Genomic DNA, 19271 nt, shown 5'->3' with positions numbered 1-19271 from the left:
AGGTGGAACTCGGAGTTGGCCACTCGTATGTTCCATCTTTAGGCTTGCCTTCCAGCCGAAGGGTTCCCGTTTGGTGGTCTCTCACCTGATAATAAGTTGGTGTAAAGGTCACAGAAACGCCGTTAGTTGAGCAAAGTTGAAAAACAGATATGAGATTTTTGCAAGTGAAGGAACACGTAGAACTTTGTCAATAAAGAAGGGACGAGTGTAAGTGCGAATAGAGAAAGAACCAGTGTGTGATATCTGGAGACCCGAGCCGTCTTCAAGCATCATATCGTCACTGCCATTGTAAGGTGCGTGGAGAGAGAGATTGCTGAGATCAGAGGTCATGTGGTGTGAGGCTCCGGAGTCCAGCAGCCAAGTTGAGGAGTCGGAAAGCATTGCTGGATTAGCTCTTGGCTGCCATGGTTGTGTGGCAAACTGCCACTGCTGTGGGTTGGGAGAGGATTGCCATTGTTGAGTTGCTTGAGACCCACGTACAATACGAAACTCAGGGCAAAACTTGGCACTATGGCCATGAACACCATACGCTTGGCACCGACCTTGATATTGTCCTCTTCCTCCACGTTGTTGATTGTTTTGGTACTGGCGATTGTTGTTGTTGCTGTGGGGACGAGAGTTTTGATTGCTACGGCCTTGCTGGTTGTTGTTGGATCTCCATGATCGAGTATCAGTTGCATTAGCCACGATAGGTGTTGCTTGAGGAGTTTCCGTGCACATAAGCATAGCTTCGCGTTTAAGTAACCGCTCATGTAGCTCAGCGAAGAAGATGGGTTGATCTCTGCCATTAATGGCATCAATCTCAGGCTTGTACTCTTCACCAAGTCCAGCGAGGATTTGTTCTGTTAGATCTTCAGGATCCATCGGTTTCCCAAGCAAAGCCAAATCGTCAACCTTGGCTTTGATGATGCGCAGGTATTCTGAGATGGTTTTGGTGCCCTTGGTACAACTTTTGATTTGATGTTTGAGCTGGCGCATGTGACCTCGTGTCGGATTTCCAAAGGCAGTAGCGAGGAGGCTCCAGATCTCAGCTGAAGTTGTGGCGCTGGAGACGATGGATTGAACCAGAAGGGAGATGGCTCCGATCATGGCGCTGAACAGGAGGCGATCTTGACGTCTCCAGGCAGCGAAGGCAGGGTTCGGCGTAGCTTGGCCTTCCACGGTGATCATTGGTGGAGGAGCTTGATCAGTTTCAGTAAGGAACGGATGTAGTTCATGACCTTCGAGTAAAGCCGTGACTTGCTTACTTCACATAAGATAGTTGACGTTGGTGAGTTTGGTGACACTTGACATGTTCACCGAGAGCAACGTACTTTGAGGGTTTCGAACATTGAAAACAGAGGTCTGTTCAACGGATGCAGAGCTTTCAGTGTTCATGATGTCTCAGAGAATCAAGGAATGAAGAAACAGAGATACAGAGAAAGGAGCGGGAGGGAAGAAGAGAAGAAGATGGAAGCGCAGAGAAAAAAAAAATTTAGGTTAAGAAGTCAATGCTCTGATACCATGTTGAATATGGAAGATAATCTTATTGATAGACTGAACATAGACATATATACATGATCGAGAGCAGAGCATAAGGAAATAATATATTGTGCATTTACAGAGTAGTTAATGTTGTATCAATCAAGGGGATTGAGAGTATATCTTAACATTTTTAAAGTTGATTGGAAACTAAACACAGATCAATCTGTATATTATTTTCTCTGCTTTTTTCTGCATTTCTCCTCTCCCACTTTCAAACCCATATATATTTCAGCAAGAAAGTAAGTTTGCAGACACTAGACCAAACACTTTGGTCTGATGATCAGGAATAGAAATCAAATCTCCCAAAACTTCCAAAAAAGAAGGAAGAGATTGAAATGGTGGTGGTGGGGACAACTTGGCGTAGTGTAAAACCAAGATTCCCCCATACCCTTTTTTTTTATTGGATATCCAAAGCGAATATTCCTTCACATAAAAGTTGACAAGAAATTATTATAATTATTTTAAGGAAAAAATATGGCACTTAAAAAGGATTTTCAATAATTATACCCTGCCTTCTTTACACCGTCTGATTCCGAGCCACATGATATAACTCGTTTATGAACCTTTTTTGTTAATATTCGCGTCACAAAACATCAATGTCTTTATGCTCCGCATCCAAGTGGTGGGATGGTATGATTCATACGTCAATTGAACATTTTTCTGGTTAAATAAAAGTTTACTTAAAAAAGGAAATGTCATTTATTTCATAGCGATAAGGAAATAAATAACATTATTTTGAAATCTCAAGTTGGCCTAGTAGTTCCTTGAGATTCTTACGAACGACTACCAAAAGTCGAAGGTTCGATACTCTGTCAACGTGGTGGTAGTACTATACCTTTCCAAATAAATCTTTCGGAATTTCCTGGATATATGGGGTCTTTCGGGGTGGGGTTAGTCACAGACGACTAACAGAAGTCGAAGGTTCGATACTCTGTCAGCGTTGTGGTACTATACCTCTCCAATTAAATCTTTCGGGATTTCCTGGATATATGGGGCCTTTCGGGATGAGGTTAGTCACTATAAACAGTTTTTTTTGTAACACAACAGTTTTAACTAAGTGGTGGTAGCCTAGTGGCAATCTCTTGGGTTTGGTGTGTACCCACATCAGTCATGAATTTGATTCTCCTTGGAATTAAATTATCACTACTTGGTCAGTCTGGGCTTGGGCTTCGGCCCAAATGATTTACGTGGTGGGCCATAAAAAATGATTGGTCCACCCCGTGACATTGGTCAGGCAGTGTGGTACGCTTTCAGGCTAGTCCACTTTGTACCATTATGCGCGTTCCTCCCGGAACCGACCGGATCAGTCAATAGGACTTATAAAAAAAACATTATTCTTTTATTTTGAAATTTCACTATAAAAAAGAATAAAATAAGTTAGTACATTCGATATAATCTTACATATACTAATAAACAACTTTCTTGACAAATTTCACTACACTCCTTTAGCCTAATATTACTAGTTTTTTTTGGTGTAAAATATTACTAGTTATCAGATCCATAAAAGCTTTTACAAAATAAACATAAGAACGAAACAAATAAATAAATTGTAAAAAGACACTAATATTTTTTTTTCAAGATAACTAAATTGTTTTTAGAGAAAAAGACAAAAATAGCACTAAATCAAGTTTTTGTTCCCAAACTAGCATTCAAGGTCAAAAGTCACAAAAATAGCACTTAATGTTTTATCAAAAGTCACAAACTTAGGGTTTAGAGTTAAAGGGTGGCGTTTAGGATTTAGGGTTTAGGGTTTAGGGTTTAGAGTTTAGGGTTTAGAGTTTAGGGTTTAGAGTTTAGGGTTTAGAGTTTAGGGTTTAGAGTTTAGGGTTTAGAGTTTAGGGTTTAGAGTTTAGGGTTTAGAGTTTAGGGTTTAGAGTTTAGGGTTTAGGGTTTAGGGTTTAGAGTTGAGAAATGAGGTTTTGGGATAAGATTTCAAATTTTGAAAAATAAAAAAATTAAAATTTTCAGAGGATAAATTTAAAAATGTGCTATTTTGGTCATTTTAGTTTTGGAATGCTATTTTTGTGATATAAACTTAGAAAAGTGCTATTTTGGAGATTTGCCTTTGTTTTTATATCAAATTAAATTGTTTTTATAATTAAACTTGTTATGAGAAAACAAAACAATAAATAGTTTTTTTTTGTTCTATTTGAAGGCGGTATATATATATATATATCTGAAGAGAATATCGAAGGATTATCGTTGCCCTAAACACAGAAAGAAAGAAAGAAAGAGAAAGAAAAAGAAAAAGATTCATCTCCCTCTTCTCCGTTTCTCTCTGCGGTGAGTTCTCCTTCCTTTCTCCCTCTCTCTCTAAATCACAACATTACTCATTATCGTTTCAGTTTTACATTGATTAATCTTCTGAAATTCGATTTCTTTTTTTTTTAAAATCACAAATGAGTTTTTGGTTTCCATCGAATTATCATTGTCCTGCTTCGTCTGTAGAATGGGGTTGGGTGGTGGTCGCAATCACCACGTCGTGCTCCATGCGATTAATTCGGGATTTCTCGTGGTTGGTGGGTCCTTTTTGCAACAAATTGGGGGAAACAAGCAATTTGACCCCATTATTAATTTTTGGGAGATTATTGTGATTTATCTTTGAATGTTTCATCTAAAAATCATAGCTTTGTTTTCATTGTTGGAGGTGGGATCCTCATATGATTTTAGAGACCATAAAATTTTTTTCTTTTCCTTTCCTTTTGTGTCAACATCATAGTAAATCTTTTCTTTTAGCAGTTAGCTTCGAGCTGGTTTAATTTAAAGTATACATGTGATTGACTTGAAACGATTTCTTGCAGAGGAGCCGCGTGTAAAGAGAGATTTGACTCTGACCAAGCAATTACTACATTGTGGTCGGGCTGTCATTACTTGACAGCCCGAGTTCGTTTGAAGAATCAAAAGGAAGCTCTGCTTCCAGGTAATTTACAGCATGTCCCAACAATCTTGTAGTCTTACACGCGTTTTCAACATGTGTTTTGTGTGTGTGTATACTTATATTTACACTACTATTTCTCTTCTTATATAACAGGAGTCCTTTCCATTGCATTGAGACTTTTATGCTAGTTTTGGATTTAGATTGTGGCCATCATGAGTTATTTGTCTGGGAGTATCCAACGGCCACTTGTTGCTGCTGCAGCTGTTATCGCCGCTTCTGTCTCTGCAGATGTCTCTGACAAGTTCTCCTCTCTTAGATCACTTGTTCGAGGTTCTGAACCAGAGCCTATTGCTGCTTCAGTGTCTGGTTCGGTTCAGGACGAAAAGTCATTATGGGTTTCTCATATCTCAGCCTCCAAGCTCGCTGATTTATCTTTCATGTCCAGGATTCGTCTCATTGTACCAAACGTTAATCACCTAGCTCCTAACCCCAGCTGTAATCTCGCTCCTTCTGTTACTTCGTTGCCCGCTCTTCGTAGCGCTTATCAGTCTGCGGAGTTGGCTAAGGCATCAAAACCAGCAGCATTCACAACTGGGGCCTCTCTTGTTGTTCCTGATGTTTCTTACAAATGGCATTTGCCCGAGACTGGTGCAGTTGATCTCTCTGGCTCCTCGAGATGTGCATTGGAGAAGAATAGGACCGTTGTGGTTTTGCTGGGATGGCTTGGATCGAAGCAGAAGCATATGAAGAAATATGCGGAATGGTATACTTCAAGGGGTTACCATGTGATCACGTTTACTCTCCCCATGAATGAGATTATGAGCTACCAAGTTGGAGGAAAAGCAGAGAAGAACATCGAGTCGCTGGTTAATCATTTGGCTGATTGGTTGGATGAAGAGCAACATAAGAATCTCGTCTTTCATACCTTCAGCAACACCGGATGGTTAACATATGGAGCCATTTTGGAAAAGTTTCAGAAGCAAGATTCTTCATTGATGGGAAGGGTTAAAGGTTGCATAGTGGACTCAGCTCCTGTTGCTGCTGCTGATCCTACTGTAAGCGATGGTTCTTGAATTCATAGCTTGTTTTATATGGTCATATAGCCGTAAAATGAGACTTAACTTGTGAGGCTTATGGTTCTGATTTGTTAAATGATGTTTTGTTTGGGTGCTATTCCTGTCATACATCTCTGCACTGTTCAGTTGAGCTTTATGGATACTAATTTGGCTTGTAAACGCAGGTATGGGCATCAGGTTTCTCCGCCGCATTCTTGAAGAAAAACAGTGTAGCCACTAAAGGATCCGGAAGCTCGTCATTTGAGTCAAACATGGGAGCACGTATAAACTTCTCCGAGCCTAAACCCGCTGCAACAGAAACAGCTTTGCTTATGATTCTGGAGAAGTTCTTCGCGGTGATTCTTAATCTTCCCAAAGTAAACAGGTAAAAGCTCTCTCACACACAAAAAGGCGCCTTTCATCACGCAAATGCAATGTTTCACACTAACCAAACAAACTCGTGCTGTTACAGGAGACTAGCTGATGTTCTAGAGACTTTATCATCATCACAACCAAGATGTCCACAGTTGTACATTTACAGCTCTGCGGATAGAGTTATACCCGCGGGGCAAGTTGAGTCATTCATTGTAGAACAGAGGAAAGCAGGACACGAGGTCCGTGCCTGCAACTTCATATCTTCACCTCATGTAGACCATTTCAGGAGTAACCCACAGCTTTATACAGCTGAGCTCAACCATTTCATGGACAACTTTGTCCTTGCCTGTTGCAACCATTCTTCATAGCGACCGTCCACACAAGTGTTGTTGTTGCTAACTTTTATTCTTTGGGTCATTTTTATACAGAAGTAAAAAAAGGACTACTTTGATGATTCTTTTGGTTTGGATTGGTGTATAGATTGAATTATTACAGTTTACTAGGTCATGTCTCCGCGCGGAAAAGTGGGTTGATAGTCAATTTTTGATTATATGTTTCTATGTTTTTTTGGTTGGAATGGAAGAATTTTTTTTCCAAAATGTTTGAAAATTGGTGAATATCGAGTTTACGCAATTGTTTTAAAGCTAAAAGAGTAGCTAAGTAAACATAATAAATAATGTAAGAAACAGATTAAGTCTTTTGTAGATCAGAAGTTGTGCTGAGGTTTATCAGAAAGAAATAGCCTGAAATTGGTTAAGAATAAATTAGTAAGCATAAATTTAAGCAAATACAATAGTTATGTTATTTATATAAAAATGTACATACCTGGTTTAGCTGGGAAAAAACTCCGTGTAGGTCCTTCTCATTTGATTGTAAATTATTCGAATTCGGTTGGTCAAATAAATGGGCTATTTCAATTGTGTGTTTGATTTAAAATATATAATTATTATTTTATGCTAGGAGTAATCAAGTTTAGAATGGATGTTCCAATTTTTTATACGTTTCACATAGATGGGAAACTATTTTTGGGTAGAAAAAATGCGAAAATATTTATGGTTGCACTTATTATATCCGAAGTAGAATACATTACTCGGTGAGATACGATATAGTTATAAATCTTGAAATATTATAGGTCGTTCATGGTGCGTTTATATTTTTTTCTTGTGTTGTAATTGAAGTGATTGTGTTTGTTGTCATTGTGTGCTTGGCAAGTAATTGATTGTTGGAGGATAGCTGAGATAGATCAGTTGTTTATTGATAATTGCTCTTGATAGTTAATTTTCGATTATAAGCTATAAGTTAACATATGGTTCCACTCAGTATTATAGTTTAGTTATAAATTGATCATAGTTATGTATTGTTCAGGAGATGCCTCAATGGGTTTGTATGACACTCCCACTCAGTGTGATGTCAATGTAGCTCCGTATGATATAAGTATATAACAAATGTTTCTTGTGCTAGGATGTAAAGTTTTATAGATAATTTTTTTATATGTATCTTATTGGATTGCTGCATCAACATTAGTGAATCAAAACATACCAAACAAATATAGCATACTGTGCAAATATAACATACCAAGCAAAGAAAATATTGTGCTGAAGCAAATCAAACATAGAGAATCAAATTATACATACCAAGCAAATATAGCATACTGAAGCAAATAAAAGATTAGCGAAGCAGTGGTGATACAAATATCACAGCATTAGGAATATTAGGTAGATGTGTTAGCGTCGACTCTTATGACCACGGCCCTTTCCTCGTTCTGTCTGCTGCTGAAATGAGTCGTACGCACCTATTGCTCTCAAATAATGCAAGTAGTCTGGGTCGATGTGTTCTTCTGGTTCCTCAATGCGGGTCAATTGGTAGCGTTTGAGCTCGGCTTTGCTTAGCTTGTATACATTAGTTAATCCTGAGGTTGAGCTTCCTTGAGTGCTTATTGATGTGGCTGGCTGAGATGTGCTGACCACTAATTGTTGTGGCGGTTGTTGTGGCTGGTTGAGCTGTGTTGACTGCTTCTTTGCTTCCATCAGAGTTGGTAGCTGTAAAAGTTAACCAAATCTAGATCTTTAGAATAAGGATAAAAACGATAATTAGAACATGCAATCCTAGCTAATTAACAAACCTATCTGATGAGGTAATCAACCGTTGAATCATTCCAATCCAATGGTATAAATTTTTTTTTTTGAAGTTTCCCTTCAATCAAATATGAAATATGGTTCTAATTATGTTATTCGAAATTAAATATAGGGACCGTACATGAAAGGATCCAAAATTGTAATATATGGAATCACATATTAAACTAAATTGATACCATAGAAATACTAATTATTGTTTACATGATATAAAATAAAAAAAAATGAAAGCAAATTTTTAAATAAAGGGAAAACAAAGTCTTCATAGCATTATAAAAAAAATGGCTAGACTTGATGTAGTTTTAACTATCCAAAAAATGAAAAGTGCAGATAATTAAGAATGCTATTGTTTGGAATGAAAGAATTGTATTTTTCAAAACTCTAAAAAATCAAGTTTATTGGATTGTTTAAAAACAAAAAGAATAGCTTAAGTAATCATAAATAATTTAAGAATATATCAAGTCATTTGAAGAACATATATAAACTGCGGTGTATACAATAAAAGAAGTACCATGATATGGTCAAAATTGTGAACATTAGATCAATAAAATATCTAACATTCCTTTTCCCGTGGTGATTTCCTGAAAATATATGATTTTCTTATGATTCCATATCAATTAGGAATCATGTAAATTAAGTAGATTTTGATAGTTTTCTTATGATTCCACTGTACAATTTTTTTTAAAAAAATTCTCAGCCATGACTTCTTCTTATTCCTCGCATTGAGGGTTTATATGTTGCTCCTTTTTTATAGACGCATCATTTATGTCCAAGTACAACTGCTTTGGCTGTGTAGAGTTTTGTCTCGGGATTTGAAAGCAAACACATAATGTATAGAATCGAACAAAGCCAAGAATATGCACCTCTTCGTACTGCTTCTTTACAACAAAGCCAAGAATCTAGTTCTGAGTTATTTATGTAGACCAAAATGATTCGTCAGAAACTTCTTATGGTTATAAATATGTTTGTCTTTCTTACAACAATAAGATCATCTCAACAATGGTGGAACGAAAAGAGTAATAATAGAAACAACTGAAAGGATAATCTCATACCAAACAACTTTCTCATTTAGACAATGACATCATAGCAAAAACATAACTATCATTGTGATTACAACATTCGGAAGAGGATTCAGACACAAGTTACTTATCAAAAAGATCATACGTTAGCTACATTCATGAGAGAACGATGGACTTTACAAAAAAAACACTTGACTATTACACTAACATAGCCTTCTACGTCCCCTTGGACCACTTCCGTCACTTCCTGAGTCATAGATGGGGAGACCTCTTCCAATAGGCTCTTTATCTCCCGGTAACAGAGGGACTTCTTTTTGAAGCACCAAGAGCTGATAAATAAGATTTGGAAATATCAAGCTTGTGTCCAAGTCTGTTGTGCGGGTCATGTCGATCACTTGTTCATACACAAGCTGACCAAAGTCAATTTTTTTGCGTTTGGCAACAGCATACAGGAGGCGGAGACGCTTTTTGATCATCAAATCAGAATCCGGACCTGGAAGCCAATTACGCTCACACACACAGTATAGAACTTTGAAGGGATTGAGCAGAGCATTGAGATTGAATCCCGTCCATCCAGAGCCTTGACCCCCGGTGAGGTGCGTGATTGCCTGCTTCAGCACAACGTCTTTCCACTGAAAGGAGTGTTCGACAGTCGGTGTCATCATCAATTGGTTGATCACCGAAGGGGAGAAACGGTACACAAATCCCCGAATAAGAGCTCCATCCTCGTTGAATGGTTTGTTAGAGATGAACTCTCTCACAACTCTAGGACAGAACAGATTCACATGCAACACCGTGTAACACCACCCTATGTTATCAATAACCCTAAACACATCCTCTAACAGACGATTCCTAGGATCTAGAGAATCTTGAACCACAAAACCTCGGAGACAAAGAGAGTGATACCCGATAGTGGCTTCGTGGCTGTGATGACGCCGAGAGTAACCCCCGATTGGCGGAACGGTTCCGGAGAATATCAATCGACTTTCGTGTAGACGATCATCAAACGACTTGAACGGGACTCGCGATCGGAATTGGAAGTGTTCTCCATATGCGTTATCAATCTCGCTAAACCTCCGAATCCTAGTTCGAACAGAAGAAGAAAGATTTTGATCAGCCATGGCGAGGAGATTGGATTGGAAGGCAGTTGAAATATAGAAGAGGAAGGGTCGAGTTTTCCTCGTTAAAAAGGAAGAAGAAGCAATTAAATCTTCCCGAGCGGTTCATAGATATGTTTAGTGTTTGGCATGTATTTGCAATGTGTGTCTTTAGTCTACCGGTAGAGTAGCCTTCGCATATGCTCTTGTCTAGGGTTCGAACCCTGATATCAAATTTTTTTTTTATTTTCGACAAAATTTCTATTTTTGGCCTATATAAAGAGTTAATGTATTGAATCATTCATGGTTGTCTACATATATTTATAATTATTATGTTTTTGATCGATTGAGTTAAAGAACTTAGTCCTAAACAATGCTAAGTAATCATCTAATATCATAATTTCAAATCATGCTAGGAAAACGGTGAGTTTTATCTCCGATTATCGGAACAGTGCTGGGGAATTAAAAAATTCTAAACTAATTCTACTCTAATTAAATAAAAACCAGTTGTTCAATCCGGAATAGTAGTTGTGAATTGAATTCGGAATTTGAAATATTTCTGAATTGGTTTGTTATCAACCAAGTGATGTGGTAAAAATATATAGATATTATCATTTTATTGGTTTCTATATAGATTCTAAAGATCACATTATATAGTTGGCCATTATTATATTTTGTTCAAACTATATAACATGGAAAGAGATTAATAGTAGATATTATAGTTTCTGGGAGGAACTTACCTTGTCTTAGACTAGCTTACTTTTCAACTTCTGTAAATTTAAAAGTATTTACACTTGTCTCATTTCTATTTATTCTTTTTAATGTGTTTGCCTAGATTAAAATAACAACATAAACAATTATATTTACATAACTAAATTTAAACTACATAGACCACAAATACAAATATAAAATTATAAGTCACTTATCAATTAAAAAACTATTTATTATAAACAAACAAAACTAACTATAATGTAATATAGAGAATTTTTTAAATAATTCCAGTGTCCCACACTCTTACTAAGACATCATTTTATTCCAAACAAAAGACCAAGGGTATTGAAATTTCGTTTGGCATAGACTACTCACTCATTCGTACGTCAAGAAAGTATAATGATTTATCTATCATTATTTTTCCAAACTCATAAATATATAGATATTAAAGATAGATTTTATTAGCAAAAGAGTTTATAACCAAGGTTGTTATAACACTGCAAAACAAAATTCAGAAAAAGGAGAAAAAAAAGCATAGTCTTAAATTAAACAGAACAAAGAAATAAGACTTCATCAGCCACATTTGGCACGCTTGACACCTTCTAACTCAATCCCATCAGCACTCCTCTTCACCGATTCATCTGCATGATCACCCCCTTCACTATCAGATTCCCCATCAACGTTCTCTCTTGTCTTGACCACGGGTTCTGGGGCTTCAAGAGGGAGCACCTTTGTCACAGTTAAAGTCTGGGACTTGCCATTCAGATTGTGATCTGATACCTTCACAATGAACTTTCTTGTTTGCCCAATGGTATCAATCATGGCTTGAGGAACTGGAACTATGTTTTCAATTAAATGTTTTCAAATCCAATTTTTTTTTTGTATATATATTTGTTTTGTCGAAAGTTCTTTTTTCGAATTTTCTTTTCGTAATCCGAATATACTTTTCGAAATTATTTTAAGAATTTTTATTTGTAAATTTTTAATATTTATTTTCAATTTTATAAAATTTAAAACCTCATTTCCAAACGTTTTTAACTATCGCGGAAAACGTTTTATTATATTTTGAAAATAAAATTTTATTTTATTTATCATAAAAATATAAGTAATTAATTCTAATGGTTTTCGAATTGATAATGTAGGTGTACCAAAACAGATATCATTCATACAAAGGAGTAAAACTCATATGATATTATAGTTGTCTTACCTAAAAAAAATCTAAAAGGATAGTCATTTTTGTTTTTAAATATGAATTTTATAACAATGATTATATATATAAATATGACTAATTTCTTACCAAGTTCTTATTAAAAGAGTTTTTCATTAGTAACACTAACTGTTACTAATCGGAGGGAAAATAATATATGAGAACTCCATCTTTTATTATATATAGTAAATTAAACAAATTCTAAAACACAGTTCTTACAACAAAATCAATACACAAGTATACCTAACTTTTATGATAATTTTTGGAAGCAATAATGATAAAGAGAAAAGATTTATTCCATTTGTTTTGAGTTGATAATATATCAATAAACTATTTTCAGTAAGTAAATAAGCCCGCACCATCTAATCATAAATTAATAGCCTAACTTTTTAAAATACGAATTGTGATATGTGTTCTATGATAATAATAATTTGTGATGTAACAGAATTTAAAATTTCAAATACCAGTTATTTTCATATTAATATATTTAGCTTAGTATATTGGGAGAAGAGTGAGACATTACTATCTTCAAAAGTATGTATTTTTGTACCTGGAGTTTCCAAAGGGGGTGTTGGAGGTGGGTTCTCCATTCTTTTATAACTCTTTCCTGAGAATCAAACAGGAGAATCAAACATTAGTTCCTAAACAATTGTTTTTTGTTTCCTGCAGTGACTAACTGGACACTCTGATAATTGTTACCATATGATCCAAACAAAACTCTGGCAATTCAAACTGAAACAAAACCATAGTCATGAAAAATATCTCTCAAAACTCAAACTCAAAATGAAAAAAACATGAGGAAATAGTAAATCTGTAAACAAAAACACTAAAACTGCATCCAAATTTCCATCTCTGAGAAGACTCACGCGAACTCTAGTCCCCACGCTTAGGGCGTTTAGCTTTCTCTAGCTCAGTACTGTCACAAGTTCTCTTATTCCCCTCTGCAGAATCCACATGGTTTATGGATGTTTCCTCCGATGCTGCAGTAGTTTGGTTACCTTCCGAAGACTCTGTCGCTGGTGGAGTGTCTAGAGGGAGGATCTTGGTCACGGTAAGAGATCGGGTCTTGCCTGAGAAGTTATGCTCTGTAACTTTGACACAAAATTTATGCCTCTGACCGATGGTGCTGATCAGAGCTTCCGAAACAGGCGCCTCATGGTTAACTCCTTCGTTCCCATTAGCCTGACATTCAATCAAAACAGCGTCAAGCTAATACTTTTCAGAGCATTGTCTGAGAAAAATTAGACAGCATCAAGTCAATACGTTTCCGAGTTTAAATACTTATAAAAGGTTACCTCAAAATAGCTTCTAACTAACTCTGATGCGGGCTTCCCAGTGAGCTCACGACCAGCATCCCCAAGTAGCACAAAAACAGCTTGCTCACTGTTGTCATAAACGGATATCTTTGAAAGGTACCTGTTATGAAACAATTAGAACCTAATACCAATGAAAAATTAATTGAAAGTCAGACAAGAGTTCTTACTGTGCCACACCGGATACGTTAACCTTCCCACACTTTTTGTTTGTACAAATCAACGAAGTTGGGCCTTTGCTAACCTTCCTATGGCACCCACTGCATGCAATGTAGTACCAAGCAGAACCATGCACGACATCATCGATCGTAGCCGTGCACTCAAAAAAGGCATCTTGTGGAAGTGCATAAGAATATAAATTTCTCTTACCGATTAAATATATACAGATTGAGTTTACCTTTGCGGTTTCCTGCTTGATGTAGGAGAATATCTCCCCTATAGTCATTGTCTCACGTTTAGTTACTACCTCTGCATTAACCTGCTCAGAAATATATGGATTAGACCCCAACCTGAGACAGAGTAGAAATCATTGATTTAGTCATTCACTGCAATGAGGTAACGTGGGCACTTCATTAAGTAAAAGAGAAAAGCAAAACACATAAATATTTACCAACTGAAGTAATCTATGGTAGGTTGGACATCGTAGTCCATAAACACACGCGAAGAGGACATTGAGGTCAAGGCAAGAGTACCTGTTGTCACATGAAAAAACCCATTAAAGAACACAAACTGAATATATGTAACTGTAAAAAACCTATATTGCAGACAGAAAGCAGAACCTCCGAGAGTCTTCGTGTTAACGGTCGTGACCAGTAACACAGTGGGTGTGCTCTCGTACGACTTAAACTTCTTGCAGAAGTCTCTTGCAGCCTGATCCCAAAGGTATAGCTTCATGACCGGTCCACTGCCCAAAAACGATACTAAATACTTAAGAGGAGTAAACAGAAGTTGTGTTTAAAAAATAATGAAAACATACTCATGTGATTGGATATGAATCATAACACGCCTCGCCTTTGCTATCTCCACTTCGTCAAGAACGGGGGCCTCAACGATACTCTGACCATTAACCAACTTCATGTGGCCAACAACATCTATTACATTTTTCATCAATAGTGTTAGTAATTAGTGTAAGTAATAATGTTAATTGATATTACGTGAAAAGCTAAGATCGGAAACACATAAAGTTTTCAATGTACTCAAAAAATCCAATCATCGATTCAATAAAATCCGAGGGCTGAGTACAGAGAGTATTTAAGAAACCCAAAACATCGATACAGCTAAGTCGAGATATATATATCTAAGCAGCAAGAAAGGCAAAATCACACGTCTAATAATCAAGTCGATATATATATATATATATATCTAAGCAGTAAGAAAGGCCAAAGCATACGTCTAATAATCAACCAACGCAATAATCAAGCAGCGCAACTAAGAAATAACGTAGGGAATTACAGAGCTTACCGTAGAGGTCTCCTTTGAGATCACACTTAGCTTGAAATTCCGCATACGAATGGAACCGGAAACTGTCTTCATCGAAAGGGATGGGACAGTCTCGAAGAACTGACAGTTCCGAGTTCCATGAGAACGACACTGTAACGGTATGATCAGCAACACGAAACACAGCTTTGTTTCTGGATCCATAGAAGTTGTTGAGTTTGTAAACAGATCCTCGCATCATATCAGGCAGATATTTTTCGATACGCCCCGGGGAAACGAATCCTTGAATAACAGTTCCCTGCGAAGAACAACATAAGAAAAAATAATATAAGTAAGTGAAGAACGATAAGGATACACTTCTTTTGAAAGGATAACGAACGATTAATTACTGTACCTTCTCGTCGATGAGTAGCATCTCCATGCCGATGAGCGTCTTCTTTTGTGGGTTCCAAGCCTCCCAGAAATGGATGAGCCGAAATTGCAACTGAGCTTCGTGGTGACCCAGCGAGAGATCGTTGAAGAACACGACTTTTTCGTCATAATCGGAGGAGACAATCGACTTCCCATGTGGTTTCATCGCCATCGATCGAGTTTCGAGCAAATCTAGGGTTTTGATTTATAATCGGGGGAAAAACAGTATATAAAGAAGGAGCAAGGGAGGGAGATGAAACGAAACCATTAAGAAGAAATTGATTGCGAAATTGATTGGGAAGAAACTGATGGTGAAGAAGGGGATGATCAAAACTAAGATGCTACGGTTTCAAAGGAGAAGACGAAGAGAAAAGGGGAAGAGGCGGAGAGACTCGCGACTTCGTCTCCGTAGATCTAGGTTTAAGTAGACGACTAAGCCTCAACCGAAATCAAAACCAATTCCAAGCCCATAGCAGAAAACGAAACGAAGCCCATACGGAAAAAATTTAAGCTCAGACCGAGAACGAAATGTTCTGATTGGTCAATTATTTTTGAGGACGTGGCAGCCTAGATTTTGAGGAAATGCTGCTTTTAGTATTGTGATTGTTTCTTCTCTTGTAAATGTTTGGACTTTGTACATTTAGGGGTATGGAGATTCAAGAGAGGGACCTCGTGTTGTTTTTATTGTTATTTGTACATATGACAGGCCTGAGAATGTGTAACTGAACCTAAGATTTAATCTAAAACCTAAGCAAAAAAAGAAAAAAAAACTTGAGTTTGTATTCAGTCAGACCTTAAAAAAGATCCGAACAGATTATGTATAGCTAGATTATCTGGAACCTGACCCGAATTTAAAAAGATTTGAACAAACCCGATTAAAGATTTGATTTAGTAGTTAAAACCTTAATAAACACCTTAAATATTTAGTTTTTTTTTTTGACATCGAAAGCTCCATATTTTATTAAGAAACTGCCAAGAGGGTGGCTTCTGGAGCCATCCAGCTTGGGAGTTGAGAGTTTACATGGGAGAAGCAAAAACCTTGAGACCGAGCTCCCTTAGCAAGGTGGTCGGCTCGGAAGTTCATAGTGCGAGGAATAAAAGATATAGAGCAAAAAGTAAACATAGAACGAATAAGATGGAAATCATCAAATTCGGCCAACAAAGATGGCCAGTTGTCTTCTTCATCTTCTTCGAGTAGATTGACCAGTTGAAGGCAGTCCGTCTCGAAGGTCATTGAGCTATGGTCTAACTGGATAGAGGATTTCATGGCCCACAGCAGAGCTTGGAACTCCGCGTGCAGGGGGGTTAAGACTTGGTTACTAGCAAATGAACCAGAAGTCGTCATCCCATCCTCGGTCGCCAGGACCATTCCTCCACCAAAAAATTTGTCTTCTTTGTGCCAGGAGGCGTCAATGGAACATACAGGGCGAGCGTGTGTGGTCGTGATGGTGCTGGCCGGGGTGGTTCCATCATCATCTTCGTCGTGGATTTCTTCTATGGCTTGTGCTACACGCCAGCTTTCGGCCTCGGCTTTGGCGGTCTGGATAGTCTCCAGCGGAGAGATATCTTTGCCATTGAAGGCTTTGTCGTTCCGAGCTTTCCATATGTACCATATTACCCATGGCACGTTGTTGATAATTGTATCCTGCAAACCATAGTCTTTCGCTCGCCACAAGACATGATCCAGGTTACTGAGTATCGAGGTGCACGGGAATAAGCCCGGAAAGTGGGGTATGTTGGCCAGAGCCCACGCTTGCACCGCAGGCGGGCATTCGAAGAGCAGGTGGTTTCGCGTTTCTTCCTCCGCTCCGCATCTCGGGCATGAACGCTCATTTCCACAGTGCCGATCTGCGAGTGAACTGCAGACTGGAACACAATTGGATAGCGCCTGCCAAATGAATTGTTTTATTTTGTTCGAGGTTTTGAGTGTCCAAACCCGGGTCTGCAGGGCCATGGCGCTTGGTTCCAGGACAGGAGCAGGTTCGGAAGCATCCATTGTTTCCATGGCCAGAGCATATCCAGTTTTTACAGAGTAGACTCCTGACTTGGTGTGGCTCCAGCAGTACCTGTTTCCACGAGAGGATCGCGTAGGTTGAAGACTCTGGATGAGGGGGATATCCTCGGGGGCCACTAGTTCTCGCAGGAGGTCTAGCTTCCAAGCTCTCGAGTTTGGCTCCAGCAAGTCGACAACTCGGAGTGCGGGGTTGAAAGAAGGGCCGCAAGGAATGGCTGGGCGCGCCGGTTTTGTGGGAATCCAAGGGTCTGCCCAAACCAGAGTGCTATGTCCTGTTCCGATCATTTTACGAAGGCCTGCCTTTAGCAGGGGCTGCGCTGCCATAAGGCTTCTCCATACATACGAGGGATTTCTGGCCTTGTTGACATCCACTGGGTTTGAGAGGCGGTAGTATCGTCCCCTGAGGACTCCTGCCAGGAGAGAATCTGGATATTGTATGAGTCTCCACAGCTGCTTCGCAAGTAAAGCGAGATTAAAATTTTTAAGATCTCTGAAGCCTAGTCCTCTTTTATCTTTCGGTAGGCAAATCTTTTTCCAAGCTATCCAATGGAGGCCGCGATTATTATCTTTCGTGCTCCACCAGAAGCGAGATATAGCACTTGTGAGTTTCCGAATGATTTCTTGAGGTAGGAGGAAACAGGACATAACATATGTGGGTAACGCCTGTGCTACTGATTTAATCAGTACTTCCTTTCCTCCCTTGGAGAGAAGCTTTGCAGACCAAGAGTTAATTCGATTTTGAAGACGATCTTGGATGAAGGCAAAAGCTTGCTTCTTGCTTCCGCAGATCTTCTCCGGGAGGCCTAGGTAGACTCCCATACCGCCCTCCTTCACTATCCCCAAAGTTCGTTTTATCTCCAACTTTACTTCCGGTGATACTTTGTTACCGAACAAGATAGAAGATTTTTCGACATTTAACTGCTGTCCAGACGAGCATCCATAAGTGTTGATAATCTTCATAAGCTCCGCACATTGCGAGATTTCGGCTCTACAGAAGAAAAGACTATCGTCTGCGAAGAGGAGATGGGAAATTGGTGGGCTACCTCTCGCTATTTTCAGACCAGTGATCCTTCCTTCCCTCTCCGCTCCTTGTATCTGAGAGATGAGTGCTTCCGTGAGGATTATGAACAGGAATGGTGAGAGAGGGTCACCTTGGCGGATCCCTCTCGACGGGGATATACTTCCTTTTGGCTCTCCATTCAAGAGGACTTGATAAGAGACAGATGATATGCACAATTTGATCCAAAGGACCCATTTAGCCGAGAATCCCAGCTTGAGGAGTAAGGCCTCGAGGAAGGACCACTCAACTCTATCGAAGGCTTTGCTCATATCCGTTTTAATTGCGACAAACTTAGCTTTACAGCTTGGGTTCGTTCTTAGGGCATGGAAGACTTCATGAGCCACCAGAATGTTATCTGTAATCAGTCGTCTAGCCACAAAAGCTGACTGAGTCTCTGAGATCAAGTTGGGGAGACAGCGTTTAAGACGTTTGCTCAGGATCTTTGAGATGACTTTGTAGCTTACGTTGCATAAACTTATTGGACGCAATTCAGTCATCTCGCTGGGGCGGTCGGTTTTTGGAATGAGGCAGATGTTGGTTTGGTTCAGACGGGGGTCTAGGATATTGTGCTGGAAGAAATCCTTCACTGTTTGCCTCATCACTTCCGCCGTTATACCCCAATATTTTTGGAAAAAAAGACTGGTCATGCCGTCAGGTCCCGGAGCTTTATCAGGATTGATGTCAAAAACTGCTTTACGGATCTCATCATCTGATGGAATTTGCGTTAATGCAGCATTCATGGCCGGGGTGACCTTGACTGTTATATACTTTAAAGACTCCTCAAAAGCCGAGGGATCGGAGGAAGTGAAGAGTGTTTGAAAGTATCCTGTGGCTACCTGATCAAGCTCGTGTTCTGTTTCCGCCCAGGTCCCATTTGTCCTTTTGAGTTTAATAACTCTGTTCCTGGCTCTTCTCTGTTTCGTCGTAGCATGAAAAAACTTTGTATTTTGGTCGCCTTCTCTCAGCCAGTTTGCTCGGCTCTTTTGTTTCCAGTATAGTTCCTCATTCCGAAAGGCAGTACAGAGATTCCATTTTAGA

The 19271-nt window shown here is 38.7% G+C and overlaps 2 protein-coding genes across 2 annotated transcripts; one reads left to right on the top strand and one right to left on the bottom strand.

Annotated features, from left to right (window-relative positions):
• Nucleotides 1-3717: 3717 nt before the first annotated feature.
• LOC106343824 (transmembrane protein 53) lies at nt 3718-6422 on the top strand. Its single transcript, XM_013783151.1, has 5 exons — nt 3718-3807; nt 4326-4444; nt 4556-5457; nt 5643-5842; nt 5930-6422. The coding sequence occupies exons 3-5, from the start codon at nt 4615-4617 to the stop codon at nt 6198-6200; spliced, it is 1314 nt and encodes a 437-aa protein (XP_013638605.1). The 5' UTR covers nt 3718-3807; nt 4326-4444; nt 4556-4614; the 3' UTR covers nt 6201-6422.
• Nucleotides 6423-16120: 9698 nt separating this feature from the next.
• On the bottom strand, nt 16121-17497 carry LOC106345081. The gene has a single exon (XM_013784344.1). It carries the CDS (start codon nt 17495-17497, stop codon nt 16121-16123), a length of 1377 nt encoding a protein of 458 aa, XP_013639798.1.
• Nucleotides 17498-19271: the final 1774 nt, after the last annotated feature.

The sequence above is a fragment of the Brassica oleracea genome, chromosome C5, assembly GCF_000695525.1.
Source record: "Brassica oleracea var. oleracea cultivar TO1000 chromosome C5, BOL, whole genome shotgun sequence".
In the NCBI taxonomy this organism is placed as follows: domain Eukaryota; kingdom Viridiplantae; phylum Streptophyta; class Magnoliopsida; order Brassicales; family Brassicaceae; genus Brassica; species Brassica oleracea.
The sequence above is the reverse complement of the archived record's forward strand: the minus strand, read 5'-3'. Positions and strand labels throughout refer to the sequence as shown.